A 27,690-nucleotide genomic window follows, 5' to 3' on the forward strand; every position below is an offset into this window, starting at 1 on the left:
CAGGGCCCAGCTAACTCCTGTGGCTTTTGTATCTTCTATGGTATCTCTGACATGAAAGCTTTATGAAGATTAATGAATTTTGGAAACATTTAAAATGTATATATTTTTAAAGCTTGGATAAATGATTTACACAGAGTTCTAAAAATGGAAGAGGGCTTTGCTCATCAGTTATTTTACTATTCTATCTTTATATGTCCGATCAGGTCATCTGTGTATGTGTGTGTGGGTGTGTGTGTGTCTGTATGCAAACATGTTACAGTTATAGGAGGTCCTTATATGTTTATTTTCCCCATGTTTAAGAATCAAATATAAATAAAATTGCTAAATGTAATATGTTTTAAAAGTATTCAAAGCTTTTTTGATGATTTGGTTAAATACATTTAGAATAATGAAGAAATTTGAAAATTGGTATTGTAACCTACTTGAAGAATTTTTGGATAAAAAAGAAAATACTAACAAAATATATTGAGGTTGTTTTCAGTAAACAGTTCCAGGATAGTAAACTACAAGGATAATTTAGTAAATAATAAATAATTAGAAGTAATAAAAAATATATAAAATAAATAATAGAACAATTCCAAACGTTTTAAATAGAATATACATATATACATGTATATGTACACACGAATTTTAAGACTGCTTTTTCATTTCCATTAATTATTTCTTTGGATTTGTCAGTCCTACCTTCTTTATCCTCATCAGGTACATGGAAAGAAAATTTTGGATCAGAAGAACTCTCCAAACTGCTGATTTGGGATGAATTGAGCTGCTTACATTTCTTCTGTCTTTCATGTTTCAGTTTCTAGGTAATTGCTATGTATAAAATAAAATATAAACCATAATATTTCTACATCAAGCAAGATAAAATTATATGCACCAAGTTTCATCATATCTCAAACTTTAAATAATTAGATTATCACCAAAATTTTTTTATTCTTTTGATAAAGTATGTAGAGTATAACTAATCACCTATATTTACTAAACCTGTACTCTGAGTCACAGCAATATAGAATTAAATATAGGTTCAGAGCTTTAGGTCATCTACTCCCTCTCTTCATTTTACAGATTAAGTAACTGAGTCACTGAAAAGTTAACAGCTATCCAGCATCACACATGTATTGAGAAGCATGATTTCTCCCAAGGTATCTCTGACTCCAAATGAAACACTCTTTCCCCTATACCAAACTGCCATTCTGTAAATTTTAATGTTGGCTGCTAATATCTATGAATTAACCCTTTTATTATCTCTCATTTGCAAGCATACCAGAAGTAATGTGATTTTTTCTAAAACTCACTTTTGTCTAATATAAGTGAAAGGTGTCAGCTAAGGTTAAAAAACAAAGTGGACGGAGGAAAGATGGTGGAGTAGTAAGACACACATACACTAGCTCTTCCCTCATAGCCCATAAAATACCTGTCAATAATGACTTTCAACAAATTTTAGAGCAGTAGAAGCCACAGAACAAGGAAGTTAAAGAGATTCCCAGCCCAGGGTGAACTGGAAGGTCGACGGGAAAAGTCTTTTGCACCTCATGCAGAGTGGACCACAGCCTAGTCTTGGTCATGCAGCACTTGGAGGGGCAGGACCAGAACAGCCCTCAGGGGTGGAACCCACAGCAGCAGCAGGGGATCTCAACTACCTCAACCCACATGTGCCAAAGACAACTTCAAAGGTCAGTGAGAAGGCTTTTTCAACTGCTCCCCCACTATCCCTGGCTCCAGACACTGTAAAAGGCAGCATGGTGAGGGCCAGTGGTGGCTGTGGTGGCTGCGGTGGGTGTAGTGGCTGTGGCAGGTAGCAGCCAGCCTCCAATTTGTGTCCCTCAGCTTAAAACCTCTGGGGGAATTGACCAGCTGACATGAATCTCAGCTGCATGCCCTAACTGGGGGTGAGGAGGAGTGCTAACGCGGTCACAGATTCTGGGCAGAAAAGTTTTTGGTTGCTCCCTGTCCAGTGTTTACTCCTCTCCCTTGATTGAGCCACCTTGGAGGAAATGAGATCTTTCAAGTGTCCAGAGTATACCCTACTCTTGACAAAGGATCCAAAAGTCAAGTAACTGGTTGGGAAAGTGTCCAACAAAGAGGGGGGCAGGGAAGAATAGAGAAGAATACGTTCTTGGTGAACAGGTATTTTCTCTGATCCTTTTGGATGAGGAAGAAGGTTGCTCACCATCAGGGGAAGACATAAACGTCAAGACTTCTGCATCCCAAACATCCAGAATGAATAGACAATGGCCTCAGACCATGGAAGAGCTCAAAAAGGATTTTAAAAGTCAAGTTAGATAGGTGGAGGCAAAATTGGGAAGAGAACTGAGAGGGATGCAAGAAAATCATGAAAAGTGAATCAACAGCATGCTAAAGGAGACAAAAAATGCTGAAGAAAATAAGCTTTAAAAATAGGTTAACTCACTTGGTTAAAGAGGTCCTAAAAGCCAATGACAATAAGAATGCTTTAAAAAGCAGAATTAGCCAAATGAAAAGCAGGTTCAAAAGCTCACTGAAGAAAGTAGTTCTTTAAAAATTAGAATGGAAGAGACAGACGCTAATGACTTTACGAGAAACCAAGATATAACAAAACAAAATGAAAAGAACGAAAAAAATGGAAGAGAATGTGAAGTATCTCATTGCAAAATCAACTGACCTGGAAAAGAGATCCAAGACAGACTATTTAAAATTATGGGACTATCTGAAAGCCATGATCAAAAAAAGAGCCTAGACATCATCTTTCATGAAATGCTCAAGGAAAACTGCCCTGATATTCTAGAATCAGAGCGCCAAATGAATATTGAAAGAATCCATCAATCATCTCCTAAAAGAGGTCCAAAAAGAGAAACTCCTAGGAATATTGTAGTCAAATTCCAGAGTTCCCAGGTCTAGGAGAAAATATTGTGAGCACCTAGAAAGAAACATTTCGAGTATTGAGGAAATACAGGCAAGATAATACAAGCTCTAGCACCTTCTATATTAAGGGAACAAAAGGCTTGGAATAGGATATTCCAGAAGTTAAAGCACCTGAGATTAAAACAAAGAATCACCTACTCAGCAAAACTGAGTATAATACTTCAGAGGAAAAAATGGTCATTCAAGGAAACAGAGGACATTCAAGCATTCTTGATGAAAAGTCAAGAACTGAAAAGAAAATTTGGCTTTCAAACACAAGAATGAATAGAAGCATGAAAAGGTAAACAAGAAAGAGAAATCACAAGGGACTTACTAAAGTTGAACTGTTTACATTCCTATATGGAAAGATAATATAGGTAACTTCTGAAACTTTTCTTAGTATCTTGGTAGACAGAGGGATTATAAACACACACAGACATATACATATACATATATGTGTGTATATATATGTATATATGTACATATATATATATGGAGAGAGAGAGAGAGAGAGAGAGAGAGAGAGAGAGAGAGAGAGAGAGAGAGAGAGAGAGCGCATGGTGAGCTGAGTAGAAAGAAATCATATCTAAAACTAGAAAATTAAGTGATGAGAGAGGAATATATTTGGAGGAGAAAGGAAGAAATGGAATGAGGCAAATTATCTCTCATAGAAGAGGCAAATAAAACTTTTCCAACCGAGGGGAACAGCAGGGAGGTGAGAGAGAAAAAGGGATGCTCACTCTCATCACATGTGGCTCAAGGAAGGAATAACATGCACACTCAATTTGGCATCAAAATCTATCTTACACTACAGGAAAGTAGGAGAGAAGGGAACAAGCAGGGTGGAGGAGATGATGGAAGAGAGGGCAAATGAGAAGAGGGAGTAATTAGAAGTAAACCCTCTTGAGGAGGGACAAGGTCAAAAGCGAGAATAAAAGAAATGGGGGGCATGATAGGATGGAGGGAAATATAGTTAGTTTTACACAACGTGACTATTTGTGGAAGTCATCTGCAAAACTACACATACATAGCCTATATTGAATTGCTTCCCTTGTCAGTGGGGATGGATGGGGAGAGAGGAAAGAAGAGATGTGAGAACTCAAAGTTTTAGGAACAAATATTGAGAATTGTTTTTGCATACACCTGGGAAATAAGAAATACACGTAATGGGGGTATAGACATTTATCTTGCACTACAGGACAAGAGAGAAGATGGGGATAAGGGAAGGGAGGTGGTGTTTGAAGGGAGGGCACATTGGTGGAAGTGGCCATCAGAATGCAAGGTGTTTTGGGGTGCGGGCAGGGGAGAGATGGGGAGAAAATGTAGAACTCAAAATTTTGTGGAAATAAATGTGGAAATCTTAAAATAACAAAAAAACTCACTTCTCTAAATCACACCTTATAAGTAAATTATAGAACTTTTATGAAGATAAGATAATAAAATGTATGTAAAACATCAGAAAAACTTTAAGATGGCAGCTATTGTCATCATCATTATTACTTCTGAAAATTCTGTTCTCAGATTACCTGACTCTACTTTGTAGCCTGTCTCGTGTTTGTTTCCTCTTGAACTTGGATGACCTAACTTGGCCATTTGCCTAATTTCTTCTAAGTTCCTTGAAGTATGCTGGCCAGATGCTTGCTATATTATGCAACTATGAAAGTCGCAGGCAGTCTCAGTTGTATAGAAGAAAAAGTATTTTAAATGCAACTATGTAAAAATAATTAGAATTATAATGTTACTACTTACAGGACATGAAGAGTGTCAATAGCAAAGTCTTCAGCTTTCTTTCCATTTTTATCTTTACGAGAAATATCAATATCATATTTAAGAAGCAGGCTGATCACACCTCTTGGTTCACAACTAGCAGCAATCATCAGAGGTGTTCTAGAATGCCAAAGAAACAATTCACATTTAAAAATTTAAACTAGTGACATGTAATTTGATGTTTCTTGATATGTTTCAACAGGATCATTTGTCCTATATGAGTCAACATGCATGTGGAACATGAACACTTAGTGATGGATATGAGTACTTTTACTATTTATGTGCAGCACGAAAAATGGCAATTAAGACCAACATGACAATAAGAAAAAGAGGGTTTTTTTGGTCCCCATAGAGTTTTAGCAAGGACTGTAAAATTTAAGGCTTTATGACAGAGAAGAAGAGAGGGTATCAAAGTGACTTGTTTACAACAGTTCAGGACTTTCAGAAGGGCCATGCACAGAGTTTCCATTTATCTACTAGCGTTCAAAGTCAAGTGGAGGGTCTTTGCAAATGATTGGATTAGAAATTGGCAACTCACTCTGTCGCTATTCCAATGCCATTTCCAAATGTGGAGCTGACCCTTGGTTGTCAAAGGTTAATTCAGAACTTATGTCTTAACAAACCTGCAAGTCTTTAACCATGGATATAGCAATGAATTCTGCTGTTTAAAGACAAGTCCAGAAAGATTCATCACCAGAAAGCGAGCACCACTTGATTTGAGGAATGCCCATTAAGTCATGAAGGCAGTTGATTAAGAGTTAGTGTGATTATGAGCTGCACTAGTAGAGAGAATTTCCATGATGAGAACACAAATTTTCTAAAATACCGACTTTTTGGTATGCTGAATGATGGACTTTCTGCCTCAGGCAGTATTATACCAATATTAGTAATGTCAAGTAGAGGTTTGCTATCCATTGGCTACTTAGCGATAACCAATACAACAGGCTGACTCTGCTAAATGTTGAAATAGTTTAAGAAGTATCCTCATTTATGAAATCATGGATATTTTAAAGGTATTTTGAAGGGTTAATAAGCTCTTTCTAGCAGGTAGAAATGTTCATTCTGTTTAAAGCTTTTTGTCTGATCCAAACTATCAATAGCAAACATAAAAAGAGCCCAAAAGGAACTAGTGAATTATAATTGGGTGGGAAATAAGGGATTACAAGAAAGACTGAAATGAATGGAGTCATCAACTCTGGCATTAGTGGTTAATATCATATGTTTTAAAATATGAGCTTTTTAAGATAGTGTTTAATTCTGGGAACCAAGATGGTGGAGTAAGCAGCAAATTTCCATAACTTTCCCACATTTACCTCCAAGCTACCATAAAATAGTGCCCCTAAACAAATCCTGGAACACCACAACCAGCAAAAATATGGGGTGAAACAATCTTTGAGACCAAGAAATTAGGAAGGTTGGCAGGAAAGGTCTTTCTTACTTGGGAAAAAGGGAGCACAGTCCAGGACAGGAAGTGTCCCACTAGGCCAGGAGCAAGCTGCACCTCAGCAAAGCAGTGGTAGGTCATGAGCCCCAGTATGGTGGAACAGGGCAACGCCAACAACAGGACCACGCATGTGCCTCAGAACAGGCAGGAGCATCGGCAGACTCCAGCTCTGAGAACCCACATGCCTTCACCAGAGCTCCAGGCAAACAGGTAGGCTCCATCCTTACAGGTGCTTGAGCAAACAGCCATCCCCCTGTGGCCACAATAACAAATGCTTCAGTGTGTCCTTAGGCAAATGCAAAAACACTCCACCAGCCATAGCACATGTCAGACATCAGCATTAGAACATCACTTCAACATCAGGCAAACTCCCAGACTCCTGCTTCCTACAGCAGTGCCAGCCATCTCCACTCCCACCCCCTTAGCACAGCTCCAGACAAGAGTGTCCGCAATGGACCTCAGTAGAACATCAGTGCAGCACAAGGTAAACAGTCAGGACCTGTAGACCCTCACACAAGAAGCCTGAAACAGTGCCCTTTCCACACTGTGAGCAGAGCTCAAATTGAAAAGAAATTGACACTGAAAAGAAAGAAAAAAGACCAAAAAATACGAGCAAAACAACCACAATTTTAAAAAATCTGCCCATAGAAAGTTATTGTGGTCACATGGAATATGGAGAAAAAAATTCAGTGGAGGACAATTTCAAAACATCTATAGGCAAAACCCCAAAGAAAAAGGAGATGTGTTCTCAGTCCCAGAGAAAGCTCACGGAAGAGATTAGACAGGAACTTAAAAATCATATAAGAGAGGTAGAAGAAAAAGTGGGAAAAGAAATGAGAGTGATCCAAGAGAATTACGACAATATGAAAGATACAAACCAACCAATGACATGAGCACAATTACAAAACACTTTTCACACAAATAAAGTCAGATTAAAATAAATGGAAAAATGTCAGTTCCTCATGAGTAGGCCAAGCTAATATGATAAAAATGACAACTCTACCAAAATTAATTGACTTGTTCAATGCCATACCAATTAAACTACCAAACATTATTTTATAGAGATTAAACGAATAAAATTCATCTGGAAGAACAAAAGGTCTAGAATATCAAGAAAATTAATGAAACGTTATGCAAGGGAAGCTGGCCTAGCTCTACTGGATCTAAAAGTGAATTGTATAAAGCAGCAATCATCCAAACTACTTGATACTGCCTAAGAAACAAAATGGTGGATTCATGGAATAGGTTAGGTATCCAACACACCATAGGCAAGGAAAACAGTAATCTATTGTATGATTAACCCAAAGGCTCCTTAAGGAATAAGGATAAGGATAAGAATGGACAAAAACTGCAGGGAAAATTGGAAAAAAAGACTCGTGACAGAAAATATAATCCACACCCAGAGAAAGAACTAGGAGTCTGAATGGAGATTGAAGCATACTATTTAACTTTTTTTTTGCTTTTTCTGTCTTCGGATTTTTCCCTTTTATTCTAATTCTTCTATCACAACATGACTAGTATAGAAATAGGTTTAATACGATTACACATGTACAGCCTATATCAGGTTACATACGGTCCTGCGAAGGGGAGAGAGCAAAGAAAAAGGGAGAGCAGGGAAGGAAAAAAATTTTGAACTCAAAATCCTAAAAAAGGGAAAGTTGAAAACTAAATATAAATAATTAAACTTAAAAAGAAAAAAATGAGAGAAGGAATCGAGAGAACATAGTGCTTTCCTCGGCCTCAAATATTAAAAGAACCAGGAGAAGGCTCCAGAGTGTTTCTGGGATCCTCTATGAAGAATTAATGGATTGACAAGAAAAAAATCATGTAAGATTAAAAGGCATGGCAGAATTAAAATCTGAACCAGGAACATTATAAGATCATGGGACTAACAAAGTCATTCCTAGTATTCTTGCATTGATTTGTATTTGCTAATGCACATATCCTTAAGGATAATCAAAGGAAGAAAGAGCAAAAATTACACACTTCAATTCTCATGGGTGACACGAAGATTATTTCATATAGAGAATCAATTGCATCACTAGTGCACAAAACTTCTATGAGACGATCTTCAGTAAAAAATCAGTTTAAAATCAAATAGAGAAAATTGCAAATAGATATCACCAATTCACATTGGATGGTATGCCCACATGAACTGCCTTCCCTGTTGTAGAAATATAAATAATTACTTTTCTTTTCATACTTGATGTTTGTGGACATTTTCATCCATTTACAATGATGATCAATTCCAATTACTGTTGTTCACTAAGAGTTCCATGATTTAAGTTGTTCTTATTCCTTTAGTGTCTTTCCCCTCTTTTTTCTTTCAAACCTTAATTACAGTACCTGCCAAAACTATCTGAGGTATTCACATTTGCTCCATGCTTTAAGAAAAGATCCACCATATCTCGGTCATTTTCTATAACTGCAAGCAAGAGTGGTGTAAGGCCTTCCTGCAAAATCATATTAAAGATATGGTTACAGTATGCAAGAAATATTTATGTACTTCCATTCAGTTTAAGGCATTTTATGAACATCTGTGAACTTGCTAACTAACATGCCAAGGAAAACTGGGACAATGGAACTTTGGAGAGAAGAGCAGGGCATAAATTCTGCTCCTGTTGAGTAATTTCTGTGTGATCATAAGTAAGTTGTTTCATCTATCTGGAACTTAGTGTCCTCATATATAAAATGACCAATTGAAAGTCGAAAGCCTCTGGGAATTCATCCAGAGATTAATTTGTGATCAGGACATAGAAACCCAAGATTTGTAAGAGACTGTTTCATATTACTTTAGGAATATCCTCCTTTCTTGCTGTGTTCATGTCATGACCAGTTATTGTGTGCATGCAGGCAACCTTATTTCCACTGTACTCTGCCAAGCTAAAACTATATTCTGGTCAGTTTTAAGGTTGCCTGGTTCTCTTCACCCATTCCCCTGAAGTGTGTACAACCAACCTCAAAACTCAAGAAAATCTCGCCTCGACGTGGTTAAATCTGGAAGAAAGTCATTCCCTTGACATTTTCCCTCCCTTCCCAACCTTTCATATGTATGATTTATTTTGTTTTCTCACTCAAGTGGCAGTGACTAAGAGTTAAACCTTTTTCTTAAAATTCAGGCATTGTTCAGTAATTTCAGAAAGGGAATGGCATAGTTTTTAGGAAATAGAAAAAAAAAACAAAAAACAAACCTACATACACGTAAGAATTTGTTCTTGTGAAAATTCTGTGTGGTTTTACACTTAATAAGAACACGTTTTGAGAAGATTATTTTTAAAAACATTATGGCATATCTACATGAGAAATTAACATTGCATTATCACAAGTAAAGGTCTACAGGTAGAAAAGCACTGTAGACAAATAGCTGATGGAAACATTGCATTCTGAGGAGCAGACCTAACATAGCATGCAAAGGAAATTCTGACTAGACAGTTGTGATGCAATGAATAGAGAGCTAGCCTCAAAGTCAGTAAGACCCTGATTCAAGGTCTGCTGCCGATACTGGCTGGGTGACACTAGCAAGTTCCTGGTCATTTCAGCATTTCAGAACACTCCCTAAGTCATGGTTTCGTTACTTTTTTGTGTGTGTCATGGACACCTTTTCAGGATACCATTTTCAAATTCCTAAAATATAAAGAATGCAAAGGAAGCCAAGGACTATAACTATAACAAGAGTTTGAAATAACTATAAAGTAAATGTTGATTTTTTTGAATCAATGGATCCTAGATTAGGAATCCCTACTCTAAGATTAAATTTCAGAGCAGATGACGGTCTAAAGCAGTAAAGGGAAGTTCTACATTAGGAGGTCAGATGTCAATGAAATCGTCTCCTCTGATCCCCCTTGCCATCAGAAAATTTGAAAGGACAATGAACTTTGACTACAGAACTATTTTAAGTTATTTTAATTAAATAAATGCTTCCAAGAATATATGAAATACAAATATGTGAATTGGACATTAACTGATTTATGTGTTTTAGCTTATAAAATACTTTGTTACTAAGAGGTAGGATTCTACCTTGTTTCTTGCTTTCATTACTACATTATGCCTAAGCAGCTTGGTTGCTATCTTGATGTTATGTCCACAGGCAGCATAGTGAAGTGCAGTGTTGTGGTAGGTGTCCCAATGAAGAGTGTCTGCACCACGTTCCAGCAGGATAGCTGCACAATCCTCCTGCTGACACTCTACTGCCTGTCAATATAATGTAGAGAAAGAGATAATGGTACTCCAATATAAAATTTAGTATACTAAAATATCATTAATGATATTTAAGTGAGTAAAGCATATTTTCTTAATCTAAGAGAGAAATCAAAAGACATTAAATAGACCAAAATGGTTACCTAGTGCATACCTTTATTAAAGGTGTTTGACCCTTATTGTCAAGTAGGTTTAGCTTGCATTTTTTCTCTACTAAGAGGGCCACAACATTTGGAAATCCATGAGCACAGGCCAGGTGGAGTGGTGTCCTATGAAAATGAGAGAGCGATGTGATTGCTTCATAATTACAAAAATCAAAATTGTTCTGTTATTGTATACTGTAGTTCTAACACAGAAAAATTTTAACATACCAATATAAAAATGAAAATTATTATGATGCCTGAACTGTAAGTCACTGCCAAAATAAATATAAGTGGTCACTACTGTCGCCTAAAGAAACCTACAATGTGTATTAGCTCTCATTACTGGATATGATGAACAAAAGTGCCTGGGGGACAAAGAGCAGTAGATTTAGATTTCACTAGAGACTGGCATGGAAACTTTGCTCAGTTTCTGACCTCAAGTGGTTCTCCTCTCCATAGGCAACTTGATGGTCCCTTGTACCTTGAGACTCACCGTATTGATGCCAGTCTTAGTGCAGACACCCTACTGGCATAGCCCACTGCAGCTCAGAACTCATGAGTCCAAGAGATCTGCCAGCCTCAGCCTCGCTGGCAACTGGGATTATAGGTGTGCATCACCTTGGTTGGCTGTTAATTCTAATAATAACTTTTTACACTAAGAGTATTCATAATTACAAAGTATTTAGTAAGGCAGCTGCCTCAGGGGGAAAAAACATTTTCAAATTTGTATATTGTGTATTGCGACAAGCACATATGCATATGTGTGTGCAATCTCCACTAAAGCCATACTGCAATGCAACATTGGACAGGTGAAGGGGCTCTGTGAAGCTAACGGCTATCCCAGCAGGGTGCAAGTTTTGGTAGCTCTACCATGCTGGCAAGGTAAGAGCCTGGTATGTCTGCTGTCCACAGATCAACCTAACTGAGCTGATAAAGATTTCACCAGGTTGTTCAAAGGAGGATGAATTGTTTTATCAGAAGTCAATCTCAAAGATTAGCTGTGTTATTCAGTCTTTCAGTCATGTTTAACTCTTAGTGAACCTCATTTGGGGTTTTCTTGACAAAAGATGTTGGCATGGTTCCCCATTTCCTTCTCCAGCTCATTGTAATGATGAGGGAACTGAAGCAAACAGGATTGAGTGACTTGCCCAGAGTCACAGAGTTAATCAATGTCTGAGGCCAGAGTGGAACCCACACAGATGAGTGTTCCTGACTCCAGGCCCAGCATTCTATCCATTGATTCACCTAGCTGCCTCTGGCTGATCATCTGCCAAGTTGTAAAGAGGTCATGGTATGTATGTGTGTATGTGTTCGTCCTTCGTTGCTGAAGAAGACCATGTCACCAGAGAAATAATGAAATGACTTGCACTGACTTTGTTTTGAGTGAGGGAGGGCTGTGCAGGCCACCAGCCTCACTTCTCTTCCAGAACCATCTGAATCCAGTGACCAGATATTCATCAAGATGACTGGAGATAATCCAGCTTAAGTGACTTGCCCAAGGTCACACAGCTAGTGAGTGTCAAGTGTCTGAGGTGAGATTTGAACTCACGTCCTCCTGACTCCTGCACTGGCTCTATCCACTGTACCACCTACCTTCCCCTTAAGATTCATGATATGTATTGGTGGAGGGAATATCCATACCAACAATATCACGTATTCCTGAAGTAATGAATGTGGATCTAAATATTCAAAGATCGATAGTTTTCATTTTTCTTCTTCCTCGGGACTCCCTGTTTGCCTTTTCCCTCATGCCTTCTTCACATGGGGAGAGGGAACAGCTCTTCCTTTCCCTCCTCCCAGCTGCAATGGTGATGTGCTTGGATGAAGCCTGAGAAATAAGGCAACTAGTAGGTAGTAAGTATTTACTGTGTCCCAGACACTGGGCTAAGCACTTAATAAATATTCTCTCATCTGATCCTTGTCATAACCTTGGGAAGTAGATGCTATTATTAGCCTCATTTTGTAATTGAGCAAGCAGAGACAAAGAATGATTAAGGAATTTGCTCAGGGTCACACAACTAGAAAGTATCTGAGGATGAGTTTGAAATCAGGTCTTCCTGAACTTCCAGGCTCAATACCCTATCCACAGTCAAAAATCATTTTTGACCAAGACAATATTATCTTAACTTAGTAATTATAAAAAACATAAAAAACAACACGAAATAATATTTCTGTGTCTCTTGAAAATACTGGATGCTAATGCTTCAAGAAAAAAAGGGGAAGATGAAATGAAGCCTTTGATTATGGAGATTGTGAAGGGAAGTAGAATAAATTTGAGATTGGTTCATTCAGTTTACACTCATTTTCTATTATTGAATCCAGTTGTATCCCATCCCTATCAGCTATGATTAGGGTAGGATCTTATTTTATTCCAGAAAGGGACAAAAAGAAATGGGAAGCAGGGCAAAAGAGCCAGGGTAGATAGAGATATTCCTGGGAAGACATTGGCAGATAGAGGGGAAGGAAGTTAAAAACGTGTTTATATGCATTTGAGAATTACTTAAGCAAGAAACCGAGTTATGGGTGGTGAAAGAAATCAGAAAAGAAGGAAGCAAAACTGCCTCAAATGTTAGGGTAAAGGATCATCAAAGAGAAAGGTATCGGGTCAGCCATCATACTGACTGAGTGGCAATATAGGGGGAGGCCAACTTCATTGCTGTCTATTTTAGGGAAGAATATTACCACAAAGACAGAGGAACGACAAGAATCTGTGACAACTTTCAATCGGAATTCACATGTAGATGCTGTTAGCAATTACAACTTTCATCATTCTGGGAATGTTTCTTTCCATGTTAAGTACAGTTAATCTTCAAACTAAGGGATAATTATCTAGTTGACATACCATGCAGGCTCAACAGGCTAGCATTCTCTTCATAACTGTTCATATTGAACACTTTGAAAAGTATCTCAACCTTGAGAATGGACTAGCACTAAACTGTATAGTGACTGGTGGTAGGTTTTTCTTTTCCTTCAGTTTTAGATAACATTTGTATTATAAACAAAGTTTCCTACACTCATTTCTGTTATCATCACTCTATTTTAATTGCTTTTTAAATAATCGCCTCAACAAAACGACATATATTTATGGGAAGGGCAAAAGTTATTAGTCTGCAAATCACAGCATGTGTATCAGAGGAAGGTGAGTAGGGATAGTCAGAGAACCACGAAAGCCTTTGGTTTCAGCCACTTCAGCGAGCCAATTCTCCAGCTACTTTGACCCATGAGGCTGTTCTCACATATCCATTCCTACTTTGGCTCTATAAATGTGAAGGCAGATGAACTGACATGGACCTATGTTCACGGGACACATGGAAATGTCTGCATTTCTTGGCTTTTAGACAACTGAAAATATTAATAAGAACTCATAATATAGCTATCACTTTTAATTTTGAAAGCTGACATATGACTAATATTCGAAATTACTTTCAATATATGGGTCGTGGTTACAAGTCAACGTTTCCTTGTTTCTAAGAGCACATATCATATTATTTTTGTATGTTTTCACCAAATAAGAAACTATACATAATTCAATTGGGACACTCTGAACCCTCACATTTCCACCCTGGATTCCACAGATGTTCAATATTTAAGAAACAAAATAAACAAACAAAAAAGATACATATGGCCTTGAAAATTATATTTAGAACTTAACTTCCCTGTGGATAATTTAATTGACTTATGTTTAAAGGTCCCCATGCATATGTTTTTGAATAAACTACAGAAAGGCAGCACAGTATGGCGGATAGAAAGCCAGCCTTGAAGTTGGCAAGATCTACCTCTGACTCACACTGACAGTGTGACCTCTCATGGATCTAAGCAATTTTCTAAGATTCTAACTTGCTGGAAAGCTACTGGCCTGGAGTGTAAAGGGAATTCTCTCTACCAATGACACCACATATTCAGTCCACATCCCATGAGAAACTCTAACATACACATTTACTAAGATGGCTGTATTAGGCATGTTGAGAGAGTAAGGAAGCAGATTCTATAAAATACACATGAAAAACAGTCTCCTTACACTCACCACAGTAGCCAAAAGTCAAACCTCTTCATCCCTCCTCAAATCTCGCAAGTTTCACTCTGCACTTCCTCAGCTAAAAATCTTGCCTCATATTTGGCTGAAAATAATTGAGGCCATTACCTGAGATTTCCCTGCCCCGCTTCTTCTCATCTAATATTATCCAAATGCCTTCTGTCACTATCTCCTCCATCATCCATCTCACAAGAAGAGATAACTCTTCTCCTTGCCCATGAAAAAGCTTCTATAGGTACAAGTGATTCCATTCTATCATATCTCCTGCAGCTTATCACCCTCCCCTCTAATTCATATTCTGGTTTTCTTCAGTCATTCCCTGCCTAGTGGCTACTTCCCTGCTTGCCTGCAAACATGCCCACAACTTCCACCCCATTCCCAAAATCATTTTCACTTCATTAATCTGTCCTCGCTCTCATCCTACATTTCTCATCTCGTTTGTGCCTAAATGCTCTAAGAGGATCATTGATTATACGTGTCTGCACCTTCTCTCTGGGCCCTTTCTTTAAACGCTACAGACTTGAGCCCAGTGTGTGGGGTGCAGAACAGCACAATGCAGCAGCGACAGGACCAGGAACAGGCTTCAAGGCACCACCGGTAGCAGTTCCCAGATTGCTCAACCCACAAACGCCACAGACAGCTTTAAAGATCAGTAGGAGGGCTCCTTCAGCCAGGAGAGGGGAGAGGAATCTGGACCTCCAGCAGCAGGCACTGCAGCTGCAACTTTTGGAGACTTCTGCTTAGAGCCCCTGGGGGCATTGAGCCACTGATCTGATTCTCAGCCCTGAGCTCCACCCAAGGATGAGAAGGAACACTGGCAATGGAAATGGGGGTGGTTGTGGTGAGGAAATTTCAATTACAGGTTCTAGGCAGAAAAGTTTTTGGTTGCTCCCAGACCAGTGTGCAGGCCAGGAAGGGAGTGAACTTCTCTACCTTGATTGTGCCACTGTGGAGGAACTGAGAATTTACAGGTCCACAGAGTATGCCCTCTTCTTGACAAAGGAGTCAAAAGTCAAATAACTGGCTGGGAAAATGCCCAGAAAAGGGAGAAAAAGAAGACTATAGAAAGTTACTTTCTTGGTGAACAGGTATTTTCTTCCTTCTGTTAGGATGAGGAATAACAAAGCATTACCTCGGAGGAAGTCAAACTTCCGTGTCCAAAACCTCCAAAATAAATATGCAATGGTCTCAGACCATGGAAGAGCTCAAAAACGATTTTGAAAATCAAGGAAGAGAGGTGGAAGGAAAATTGGGAAGAGAAATGAGAGGTATGCAAGAAAATCATGAGAAGCGAATCAACAGCTTGCTATAGGACACCCAAAGAAATGCTGAAGAAAGCAACACCTTTGATTTTCTGATTCCAGGAGTCAAGATGGCGGAGTGATTGGTAACTGGTATTTCCTTCGCCTTGATGACCTTGACCAGAACGGAGATTAGTTCCCTGGAAAAAACCCTGGAAAAGTGGGAGCAGCAGAAGGGGTAAACAGACTCGCAGCACAAGAGGCTAGAAAGATCGCTAAGAAGGGTTCCTCATGCTGTGGCCAAAGGCAATCAGTGCAGGATCAGAGCTGTCCCAGATAGTCCTACTTCAACAAACCGGCTGAAGTTCCTGAATGCCAGGGAGGTGAAGTCAGCAACTGCCAATACCGGGACCACAGGCATGCCTCAGCACCCCAGTGGAATCAGGGAGACACGAGCACAGAAAGCTGAGCTTGCCTATGCTCTAGCTCAACAGAGGAGCTGCCTGCATCCAGATCAACACTCCCCCACAAATGACGAGCTTCTTCCAGGGTAATTGTGGGGAAACCCAGAAAGTTCTAACTGGCCTCTGCTGTCAAACACTAGCCAGCTCAGCACCAGGTAAACGGCAGCATTTAATTTCTAGCTGGAAGAACCAGAGGCCACAACACACAAAGTCTCAAGTTTTCAGCACAGAAACTTTGGGACAGAGCTCCCTATGCCACAGACGCAGAGAACTACTTTAAAACTCAGGAAAAGGGTTATTATAATGAGTAAAAAGGAATACAGAAAAGAAAAGACCACAGAATCTTTTTATGGGGACAAGGACCAAAACACAAATACCAAACAGGTCAACAGTGAGAGTGTACTCCCATCTGAAATTTCAGAAGGGAATATGAACTGGTCGAAAGAACAAAGAGTCTTCTTGAAAGAGCTCTGCAGGAAGTTTAAAACCCAAATTATAAAAATAGAAGAAAAACTGACCAATGATTTTGAAGATATAGAAAAGAGTGCACTGAAGAAAACAGCTCTCTAAAAAGGAAAATTGAACAACTGGAAAAGGAAGTACAAAACCTAACTGGTCTGAAAATAACTCTTTAAAGAGAACAATTGGGCAGATGGAAAAGGAGGTGCAAAAGTTAACTGAAGAAAACAATTTGACAAAAAATAGAATGGGCCAAATAGAAGCTAGTGAATCTATGAGGCATAAAGAATCAGTGAAACAGAATCTAAAGAATCAAAAGACAGAAGAAAATGTTAAAAAAATCTAACTGGAGAAACAACTGACCTCAAAAACAGATCCACGAGAGAAAATTTAAGGATTATTGGTATACCAGAAAGTCATGATGAAAAAAGAGGCTGGACAACATCATCCATGAAATCACCAAGGAAAATTGCCCAGAAGTCCTAGATATGGAGGGCAAAACAATCATTGAAAGAATCCACCATTCACCTGCTGAAAGGGACCCCAAACTATAAACACCAAGGAATATCATTGCCAAATTCCGAAATTATCAAGTGAAGGAGAAAATACTGCAGGCAGGTAGAAAGAAACAATTTAAATATCGAGGAGCTACAGTCTGGATCACACAGGACCTGGCAGCTTCTACATTAAAAGTCTGAAGAAATTGCAATATGATATTGCATAAGGCAAAGTAGCTGGGACTACAACTAAGGATTAATTAGCCAGCAGGGTTGAGCATGTTATTTCAGGAAAGGAGAAGGATACTCAATGAAATAAGGAATTTGCAGGTCTTCCTGATGAAAAGGCCAGAACTCAACAGAAAATTTGATCTTCAGACACAGATCTCAAGAGCAGCATAAAAAGGTGAAGAGGGGAAAAAAACTTGTTACATGGCATTGGTAAACTGTTTACATCCCTATAAGGGAACGTGATATTTGTTAATCTTGAGAATTGTATATTTATTATGAAAAGTAAAAGGGATATACATAGATAGAGGAAGGGGGTATAAATTTAATGATGTGATGATAACAAATGAGATTTATGGGTGTGAAGGGATGGTAATGGGATATGTGAAAAAGAGGAGGCAGAAAAAATAAATTCTATCACAAAAAGAGGCACAAAAATATATTAGAATAGAGGGAAAGAGGGGAGGAGATGAGTATTGTTTGAAAGGTATTCTCAGCTGATTGGATTCAAGGAGAGTACAATAAACTCAGTAAATGTAGAAATACAACGAGCTCTACAAGAAATAGGAAGGGAAAGGGGAAAGAAAGGGGAGGGGAGGCTAAAATCGAGGGAAGAAGTATAAGGGAAAAGGCGATTAAAAGGGAGGGAGGCTGAAAGAAGGGAGGAGAGACTGAGGGAGGCAGCAGTCAAAAATTAAAACTCTTGGGGAAGGGAGAAGGGAGAAGTAAAAGAATAGACGAGGGGAAAAGTGATGGAGGTAAAGACAGAAATAATAATCATTACTGTGAATGTGAATTGGATAAACTCTCCCAGAAAACGGAGATGGATAGCAGAATGGATTAGAAACCGTAATCCAACAATATGTTGTTAACAAGAAACACATTTGAAAAGGGGAGGTACACACAGAGTTAAGGTAAAAGGTTGGAACAGAACTTATTGTGCTTCAGCTGATGGGAAAAAAGCAAGAGTAGCAATCTTAATCTCAGACAAAGCAAAAGCAGAAATCTATCTAATCAAAAGAGATAAGGAAAGAAACTATATTCTACTAAAAGGCACCATAGACAATGCAGAAATTTCATTATTAAACGTATGTGCTCCGAATGATATAGAGAAGTGCTCCAAATTCGTAGAGAAGTTATGGGAGTTACAGGAAGAAAGAGAGCAAAACTATACTATTGGGAGACCTCAGGCTCCCACTCTCTAAACTTGATAAATCTAACTGCAAAACAAGCAAAAAGAAGTTAAAGTGGTGAAGGTGAATATAACTCTGGATAAGGTAGATATCTTAAATATCTGGAGAAAATTGAATGGAGATAGAAAAGAATACACCCTTTTCTCAGAGCTACATGGGACAGATATAAAAATTGACCACGTACTAGGCCAGAAAAATCTCACAGCCCAGTGCACAAAGGAAGGGATGGTCAATGTATCCTTCTCAGATCATAATGCAATAAAAATAATATGTATTCCAAGGTCAAGGAAATATAAACCAAAAACTAATTGGAAACTGAACAATCTAATCTTTAAGAATGAGTGAGTTCAACAACAAATTATAGGAACAATTAACAACTTAATTCAAGGGAATGACAATAATGAGACAACCTACCAAATTTTATGGGATACTGCAAAAGCAGTTCTTAGGGGAAGTTTTATATCTTTGAATGCCTCCATGAATAAAATAGAGAAAGAGGAGATCAATACATTGAGTAAGGAACTGAAAAAGCTTGAAAAAAGAACAAATTGACAATCCCCAAGTAAATACCAAACTAGAAACGCTGAACACCAAAGAAGAGATTAACAAAACTGAAATTAAGAAAACGATTGAACTAATAAATAAAAATCAGTATTGCTTTTAGTAAAAATAAATAAATAAATAAATAAAAAACAATAAAACTGATAAACTTTTCATGAATTTGATAAAAAAAGAAGAAAACCACATTACCAATATAAAAAAATAAAGGGTGGGGGGAGGAGCCAAGATGGCAGAGCAGAAAGACGTGCATATGCTAGCTCTGAATCCACAGCCCATAAAATACCTGTAAAGAAGAACTCGCAACAAATTCTGGAGCAGCAGAAGCCACAGAACAAAGGAGTAGAGGAGATTTCTGTTCCAGAGAGACTTGAAAAACTGACCCGAAAGGTCCGTCATACACTGGACCCAGAGCAGAGTTCAGCCCTGCCTCGGCTGCGCGGCACCGAGAGGAGCTGATCCGAGCAGGCTACAAGGACGGCATCTCCAGCAGCCACCCAGGTCCCTCCACCCACGGGTGCTAAAGGTCAGTGAGAGAGTCTTTTTGGGTCACCGAGAGGGGAGCGGGGTGTCCCCATCACTCAGGCCCCCTCTGGACGCAGCAGCAGAGGCAGCAGCAGACAGGGGCTCCAAAACCAGGCAGGAGCTCGAATCCAGTGTTGAAGGTCTCCGCATAAACCCCCTGGGGTAACTGAGCCCCATGAGGCGGCCCTGCTCCCACCTGAGCATCTGAACTTAATCTCACACTAAATAGCAGCCCTGCCCCCGGTGAAAGCCCTGAGGCTGGGAAGCAGTATTTGAAACTCAGACCCCAAGCACTGGCTGGGCGCATCTGGAGGAGAGATGGGTGTGGAGAGGACACACAGAAATCAAGTCACTGGCTGGGAAAATGCCCAGAAAAGGGGGGAAAAGATCATAGAAGGTTACTTTCTTGGTGAACAGATATCTCCTTCAGTCCTTTCTGATGAGGAAGAACAAGGCTTACCATCAGGGAAAGACACAGAAGTCGTCAAGGCTTCTGTATCCCAAACATCCAGAATAAATATTCAATGGGCTCAGGCCATGGAAAAGCTCAAAAAGGATTTTGAAAATCAAGTTAGAGAAGTGGAGGAAAAACTGGGAAGAGAAATGAGAGAGATGTAAGAAAAGCATGAAAAGCAGGTCAACACCTTGCTAAAGGAGACCCAAAAAATACTGAAGAAATTAACACCTTGAAAACTAGGTTAACTCAATTGGCAAAAGAGGTTCAAAAAGCCAATGAGGAAAAGAATGTTTTAAAAAGCAGAATTAGCCAAATGGAAAAGGAGGTTCAAAAGCTCACTCAAGAAAATAGTTCTTTCAAAATTAGAATGGAAGAGAAGGAGGCTAATGACTTTAAGAGAAACCAAGAAATCACAAAACAAAACCAAAAGAATGAAAAAAATGGAAGATAATGTGAAATATCTCCTTGGAAAAACAACTGACCTGGAAAATAGATCCAGGAGAGCCAATTGAAAAATCATGGGACTACCTGAAAGCCATGATCAAAAAAAGAGTCTAGACATCATCTTTCGTGAAATTATCAAGGAAAACTGCCCTGAGATTTTAGAACCAAAGGGCAAAATAAGTATTCAAGGAATCCACTAATCACCACCTGAAAGAGATCCAAAAAAAGAAACTCCTAATAACACTGTGGCCAAATTCCAGAGTTCCCTGGTCAAGGAGAAAATATTGCAAGCAGCTAGAAAGAAACAATTCAACTATTCTGGAAATACAATCAGGTTGACACAAGATGTGGCACCTTCTACATTAAGGGATCAAAGAGCTTGGAATATCATATTCCAGAAGTCAAAGGAACTAGGACTAAAACCAAGAATTACTTACCCAGCAAAACTGAGTATAATACTTCAGGGGAAAAAATGGTCTTTCAATGGAATAGAGGCCTTTCAAGCATTCCTGATGAAAAGACCAGAGCTGAAAAGAAAATTTGATTTTCAAACACAAGAATTAAGAGAAGCATGAAAAGGTAAACAGCAAAGAGAAGTCATAAGGGACTTACTAAAGTTGAACTGTTTACAATCCTACATGGAAAGACAATATTTGTAACTCTTGAAACATTTCAGTATCTGGGTGGTTGGTGGGATTACACACACACACACACACACACACACACACACACACAAACACACACACACACATAAACACGCACACACAAAGATAAAGACCACAGAGTGAATTGAATAGGAGGGGATCATGTCTTAAAAAATGAAATTAAGCGGGGAGAGAGAAATATATTGGGAGGAGAAAGGGAGAAATGGAACGGGGCAAATTATCTCTCAGAAATGAGGCAAGCAAAAGACTTTTTAGTGGAGGGAAAAAGAGGGGAGGTGAGAGAAAAATATGAAGTTTAGTCTCATCACATTCGACTAAAGGAAGGAATAAAATGCACACTCACTTTGGTATGAAAACCTATCTTACAATACAGGAAAGTGGGGGTGAAGGTGATAAGCAGGGTGGAGGGATGATTGAAGGGAGAGCAATGGGAGGAGGGAGCAATTTGAAGTCAACACTCATGGGGAGGGACAGGATCAAAAGAGAGAAGAGAAGCAATGGGGGGCAGGATAGGATGGAGGGAAATATAGTTAGTCTTGCACCACACGACTATTATGGAAGTCATTTGCACAACTACTCAGATATGGCCTATATTGAATTGCTTGCCTTCCCAAAGGGAATGGGTGCGGAGGGAGGGATGAAGAAAATTTGGAACTCGTATTTTGAGGAACAACTGTGGAGTACTGTTCTTGATACTAGGAAATAAGAAATATAGGTAATGGGATATAGAAAGTTATCTGGCCCTACAGAATAAAAGAGAAGATAGGGACAAGGGAACGGAAGGATGATAGAAGAGAGGGCAAATTGGTGATAGGGGCAATTAAAATGCTCCATGTTTTGGGGTAGGGAGAGGGAACAAATGGGGAGAAAATTTGTGACCCAAAATTTTGTGAAAATGAATGTTAAAAGCTAAATAAATAAATATTAAAAAAAATTTAAAAAATGACAAGTTTGAACTCACCTCCAGTGAGGAGGAAATTAATACCATAATAGGAAATTACTTTGCCCAACTGTACGCCCATAAATTCAACAATCTAAATGGCATGGATGATTATTTTAAAAGACACACATTACCCAGACTAACAAAAGTGGCAACTGAATACTTAAATAACCCCATCTCAGAAAGAGAAATTGAACAAGCCACCAATGAACTCCCTAGGGAAAAATCTCCAGGGCCAGAAGGTCCACAAGTACATTCTATCAAACATTTTAAGAACAATTAATTCCAATATTTTAGAGACTATTTAGGAAAATAGGGAAAGGAGTCCTCCCAAATTCTTCTTATGATACAATTAAGGTTTTTATACCTAAACCAGGAAGAGGCAAAACAGAGAAAGAAAACTGCAGACCAATTTCTCTAACTAGTATAGAGGCAAAAATTTTAAATAGGATTTTAGAAAAAAGAAAATTAATCACGAGAATAATATAGTATGATCAGACAGGATTTATACCAAGAATGCAAGGATGGTTCAATATTAGGAAAACTATTAATGTAATTGATAATATCAAAAACAAAACTGACAGAAACTACATGATTATCTCAACAAGATGCAGAAAAAGCTTTTGACAAAATGCAACACCCATTCCTATTGCTAAGAATAAATGGAACGTTCCATAAAATAATAAGCAGTATCTACCTAAAACCTTCAGCAAGCATTACATGCAATGGGGATAAGCTAGATGCACTTCCAATAAGATCAGGGATGAAACAAGGATGTCCATTATCACCACTATTATTCAAGATGGCACTAGAAATGTTAGCTGTAACAATAAGACAAGAAAAACTAATCGAAGGAATTAGAATAGGCAAAAAAGAAACTAAGATATGATGAGATTCTTAGAGAATCAAGTAAAAAACTCCTTGAAATAATAAGCACCTTTGGCAAAGTTGCGAGTGACAAAATAAACCCACACAAATCTTCCGCATTTGTGTATATTACTAACAAAACGCAACAGCCAGAGATAGAAAGAGAAATCCCATTTAAATCTAGGGTAGATACTATAAAGTATTTGGGAGTCTACCTGTCAAAACGGACCCAGAAATTATATGAACACAATGACAAAACATTTTTCACACAAATAAAGTCAGATCTAAGTAATTGGAAATGCATCAGTTGCTCGTGGGTGGGCCGCACCAATAGAATAAAAATGACAATCCCACTTAAATTTATTTACTTATTCAGTGCCAGTCCAATCAAACTATCTGATAATTATTTTGTAGAGTTAGAAAAAGTAATATCAATATTCATCTGGAAGAACAAAGGGTCCAGAATAGCAAGGGAACTAATGAAAAGAACTGCTAGAGAAGGTGGCCTAGCTCTACCAGATGTGAAATTGTATGATAAAAGAGCAATTATCCAAACCACTTGGTACTGGCTAAGAAAGAGAAGGGTAGACCTGTGGAACAGGTGGGTTACCCAAAACCCAGTAGTCAGTGAATATCAGATTGGCTAACATAACACAACAGGATGATGATAAATGTTGGAGAAGATATGGGAGAGTTGGAACATTAATTCATGGTTGGTGGAGCTGTGAGCTGATCCAGCAATTCTGGAGAGAAATTTGCAACTATGCCCAAAGGGCTACAAAAATGTGCATACTCTTTGACCAAGAGATCATAAAAATGAGAAAGAATCCCACATGTACAAAAATATTTATAGCAGGACTCTTTGTGGTGACCAAAAAGTGGAAATCAAGGGGATGCCCATCAACTGGGGAATGACTGAATAAATTATGGTATATGAATGTAATGGAATACTATTGTGCTGTAAGAAATGATGAACAGGAAGAAGTCAGAAAGGCCTGGAAAGACTTCTGTTAACTGTTGATGAGTGAAAGGAGCAGAAGCAGAAGAACTTCACACACAGAAACAGCCTCAGTGTGCAAGGATTTTTCTGGAAGAGTTAGAACTTCATTGCAATGCAAGGACTTAACAAATTCTCCATGGTCTCTTAAGACTAAATGCCTTCCACATCCAGAGAAAGACCTATGGAATTCGATTGCAAAATGTAGCAGATCATTTTCTTTTGTAGTGACACTTTGGTTTGTTTTATGATTTCCCCCACTCATTCTAATTCTTCTATGCAACATGACTAAGGCGAAAATGTATTTAATAGGAATGTATGTGTAGAACTTGCATAAAATTTTATGCCAACTCGGGGAAGAATGGGGAAAGGAGGCGGGAAGGAGAGGGAGGGAGGGGGAAAAATCTAAGTTATATGGAAGTGATTGTAGAACACTGAAAATAAATAAAATAATAATAATAATAACAACAACAATAAAATAATACTTTTAAAAATAGGCTAACTCAATTGGCAAGAGAGGTCCAAAAAGGAAATGAGAAGAAGAATGCTTTAAAAGACATTTCCAAATGGAAAAGGAGGTTCAAAAGCTGACTGAAGAAAATAATTCTTTCAAAATTAGGATGGACCACATGGAAGCTAATGACTTTTTGAGAAAACAAAAAATTAAAAAAACAAAACCAAAAATTGAAAAAATAGAAAATAATGAGAAATATCTTATTGGAAAAGCAAATGAAGTGGAGAATAAATTCAGGAGAGAAAATTTTAAAATTATGGAACTACCTGAAAGCCATGATCAAAAAAAGAGCCTACACTTCATCTTTTATGAAATTATCAAGGAAAACTGCCCTGATACTCTAGAATCAGAGGGCAAAGTAAATATTGAAAGAATCCTCAGATCACCTCCTGAAAGAGGTCCGAAAAGAGAAACTCCTAGGACTATTGTAGCCAAATTCCAGAGTTCCCAGGTCAAAGAGAAATAGTGCAACCAGTTAGAAAGAAACAATTGGAATATTGTGGAAATAAAGTCAGGATAACACAGGATCTGGCAGCTTCTTTCCTAAGGAATCAAAGGGCTTGGAGTATTATATTCCAGAAATCAAAGGACCTATGAATAAAACCAAAAATCACCTACCCAGCAAAAGTGAGTATAATACTTCAGAGAAAAAAATGATCATTCGGTGAAATAGAGGACTTTCAAGCATTTTTCATGAAATGATAAGAACTGAACAGAAAATTTGACTTCTAACTACGAGTCAAGAGAAATATGAAAAGGTAAAGAGGAAAGAGCAATCATAGAGAAGTTTCTAAAGTTGAACTGTTTACATTCCTTCATGGAAATATAATTTTTCTAACTCGAAACTTTATTCAGTATTCAGGTAGTTGGAGGGATTATAAAGACACACACACACACACACAAATATACAGACACACACGCACACAGAACACAGGACGAATTGAATAAGAAGGGATGATACTTAAAAATAATAAAATTGAGGCATAAGAGAGGAGTATATTGGGAGGAGAAAAGGAGAAATGGAATGGAGCAAATTGTCATTCATAAAGGAGGTAAGAAAAAGTTTTTTCAGTGAAGAAGGTAAGGGAGGAGGTGAAAGGGAAAAAGAGAAGTTTACTCTCTTCATATTTGGCTTAAGGAAGGAATGACATTCTCCTTCAGTTTGGTATGAAAATATTCCTTGCACTACAGAAGGGTAGAGGAGAAGGGGACAAGTGGGTTGAGGGAGGTGATAGAAGGGAGGGAAAATAGGAGAAGGGAGTAATCAGAAGCAAACACTTTAGGGGAGGGACAAGATCAAAAGAGAGAATGGAATAAATGGGGGGTAGGATAGGATGGAAGGAAATATAGTTAGTCTTACACAACATGACTATTATGGAGGTCTTCTACAAAACTACATTTATACAGCCTATGTTGAACTGCTTGCCTTCTCAATGGGGATGGGTGAGGAGGGAGGAAGGGAGAGAAGTGTGAATTCAAACTATTAGAAATGAATATTGAGAATTGTTTTTGCATACAACTGAGAAATAAGAAATACAGGTAAGGGGATATAGAAATCTACCTTGCCCTACAAGAAAAGAGAGAAGAAGGGGATAAGAAAAGGGAGGGGTGTCATAGAAGGGAGGGCATTTTGAGGGAAGGGACAATCAAAATGCAGGGTGTTATGGGGTGAGGGAAGGGCAGAGATGGGGAGAAAATTTGGAACACAAAATTTTGTGGACATGAATGTTGAAAACTAAAAGTAAATAAACATTAAAAAAGAAAAAAAACCCACCACAGTCTGACTTTCAAATTGTCCAAACATATGAATGCTCCCTTAACTGCCCAATCTAATGGTCTTTTCTCAATTCTCATCTTATTTGACCTTTCTGAAGTCTTTTCAAACTAGAACCCTTTTCACCTTGATATTCCTAACTCACTTTGTTTTGTAACACCACTCTTTCCTGGTTCTCCTCCTAAGTTTCTGCTTCTCTCCTCAGTCTCCCTTGCAGATTGCCATCCCCATTAACCTGACCTCCTAGAAAGCAGGGACAGCCCTCAGATTTCTTTGTATCTGTTGCAATTAGCTGGGTGCCTGGCACATTAAACGAAATTAATAAAAGCAGAAAGTACTTTTCTGCTTTGTTGCTTTTACACTCCATATATAGTGAACATATTTCTCCAGATGGCAGCGAGGTGGCCCAGGAAATAGGAGTGCTGGGACTTGGATCAAGGAGACTCATCTTTATGGGTTCAAACCTAGCCTTACACAAATATTAGTTATGTGACCCCGGTCAAGTCATTTAACCTTGTTTGCCCTAATTTGCTCATCTGGAAAAGGACCAGGAGAAGGAAATGGCGAACCACTCTGGTATGTGTGGCAAGAAAATCCCCCAAAGGCCTTCACAGAGAGTCAGGCACAAGTGAAAGGCTGCAAACAACATTTCCCTAGAACAGGGTAGCATTTTCTCCCACCTGACCACTGAGAAAGTGGAAGTCAGCTGGAGGCTAGCTAAAGGAAAAGTGAAGGAGTTTCCCTTCATTAAAAATGGGTAGGCAGGAGGGGAAGGGGGCGCCAGGAGTCAGGACTTGGGATCCACTCTCCAGCAGGCAGAGCCTGACCCTGCGCTGTCCCTGGTGCTGAGGGCAAGAGCTTGGCCAAGGCGTAGCCCAGACACAGGCACCCCCGTGGAGGGAGGAGGAAGGGGTGTCTGAGGCTGTTCCTGGGGGCCTTCCCTTCACTCTCCCCCACCGCCCTCTCACCTGCACTTTTCATCCAGATCGTTGACTCCAGCCTTTCCGTGCAGCAGCAACTTCCGCACTTTCTCCACATTCCCGAAGGCGGCAGCGTTATGGATGTTATCTAGGTCCTTGGCTTTCAAGATGTAACCAGTAGCCGGGTCGAAGGGTCGGACCCCGCTGTCCCTCCGGGAGAAGTAGGTGGGAGCTGTGCCTTCAGCCCTCCTCCCAAAGATATTTAAAATCTTCTTCATGCTGTCAGCGGGTATCAGAGAGGGTGGGGGAATTCACGAGGAGTTCTCCCTTGGTGTCACGGACTTCTCTGGGCCTTCGCCGATTCTCCAAAGAAAACTTTAACCGCCAGAGGCGCCAAGTGAAGTAACTCCTAAGCCAGTAACAGCAAGGAATCGATCCTAGAGACGGCTGTAGCCCTAGCAACGCCTCCAGGGGCACCGAAAT

The 27,690-nt window shown here is 38.9% G+C and overlaps 1 protein-coding gene across 1 annotated transcript; it reads right to left on the reverse strand.

Annotated features, from left to right (window-relative positions):
• Positions 1–513: 513 nt before the first annotated feature.
• Positions 514–27,690, reverse strand: LOC140512540 (putative ankyrin repeat domain-containing protein 26-like protein). The gene is made up of 6 exons (XM_072621697.1): positions 27,256–27,690; positions 10,443–10,557; positions 10,109–10,282; positions 8,438–8,544; positions 4,630–4,767; positions 514–813 (listed from the first exon to the last, which is right to left on the reverse strand). The coding sequence occupies exons 1-6, from the start codon at positions 27,483–27,485 to the stop codon at positions 789–791; spliced, it is 789 nt and encodes a 262-aa protein (XP_072477798.1). The 5' UTR covers positions 27,486–27,690; the 3' UTR covers positions 514–788.

Source organism: Notamacropus eugenii, chromosome 6 (genome assembly GCF_028372415.1).
Source record: "Notamacropus eugenii isolate mMacEug1 chromosome 6, mMacEug1.pri_v2, whole genome shotgun sequence".
Taxonomy (NCBI): Eukaryota; Metazoa; Chordata; class Mammalia; order Diprotodontia; family Macropodidae; genus Notamacropus; species Notamacropus eugenii.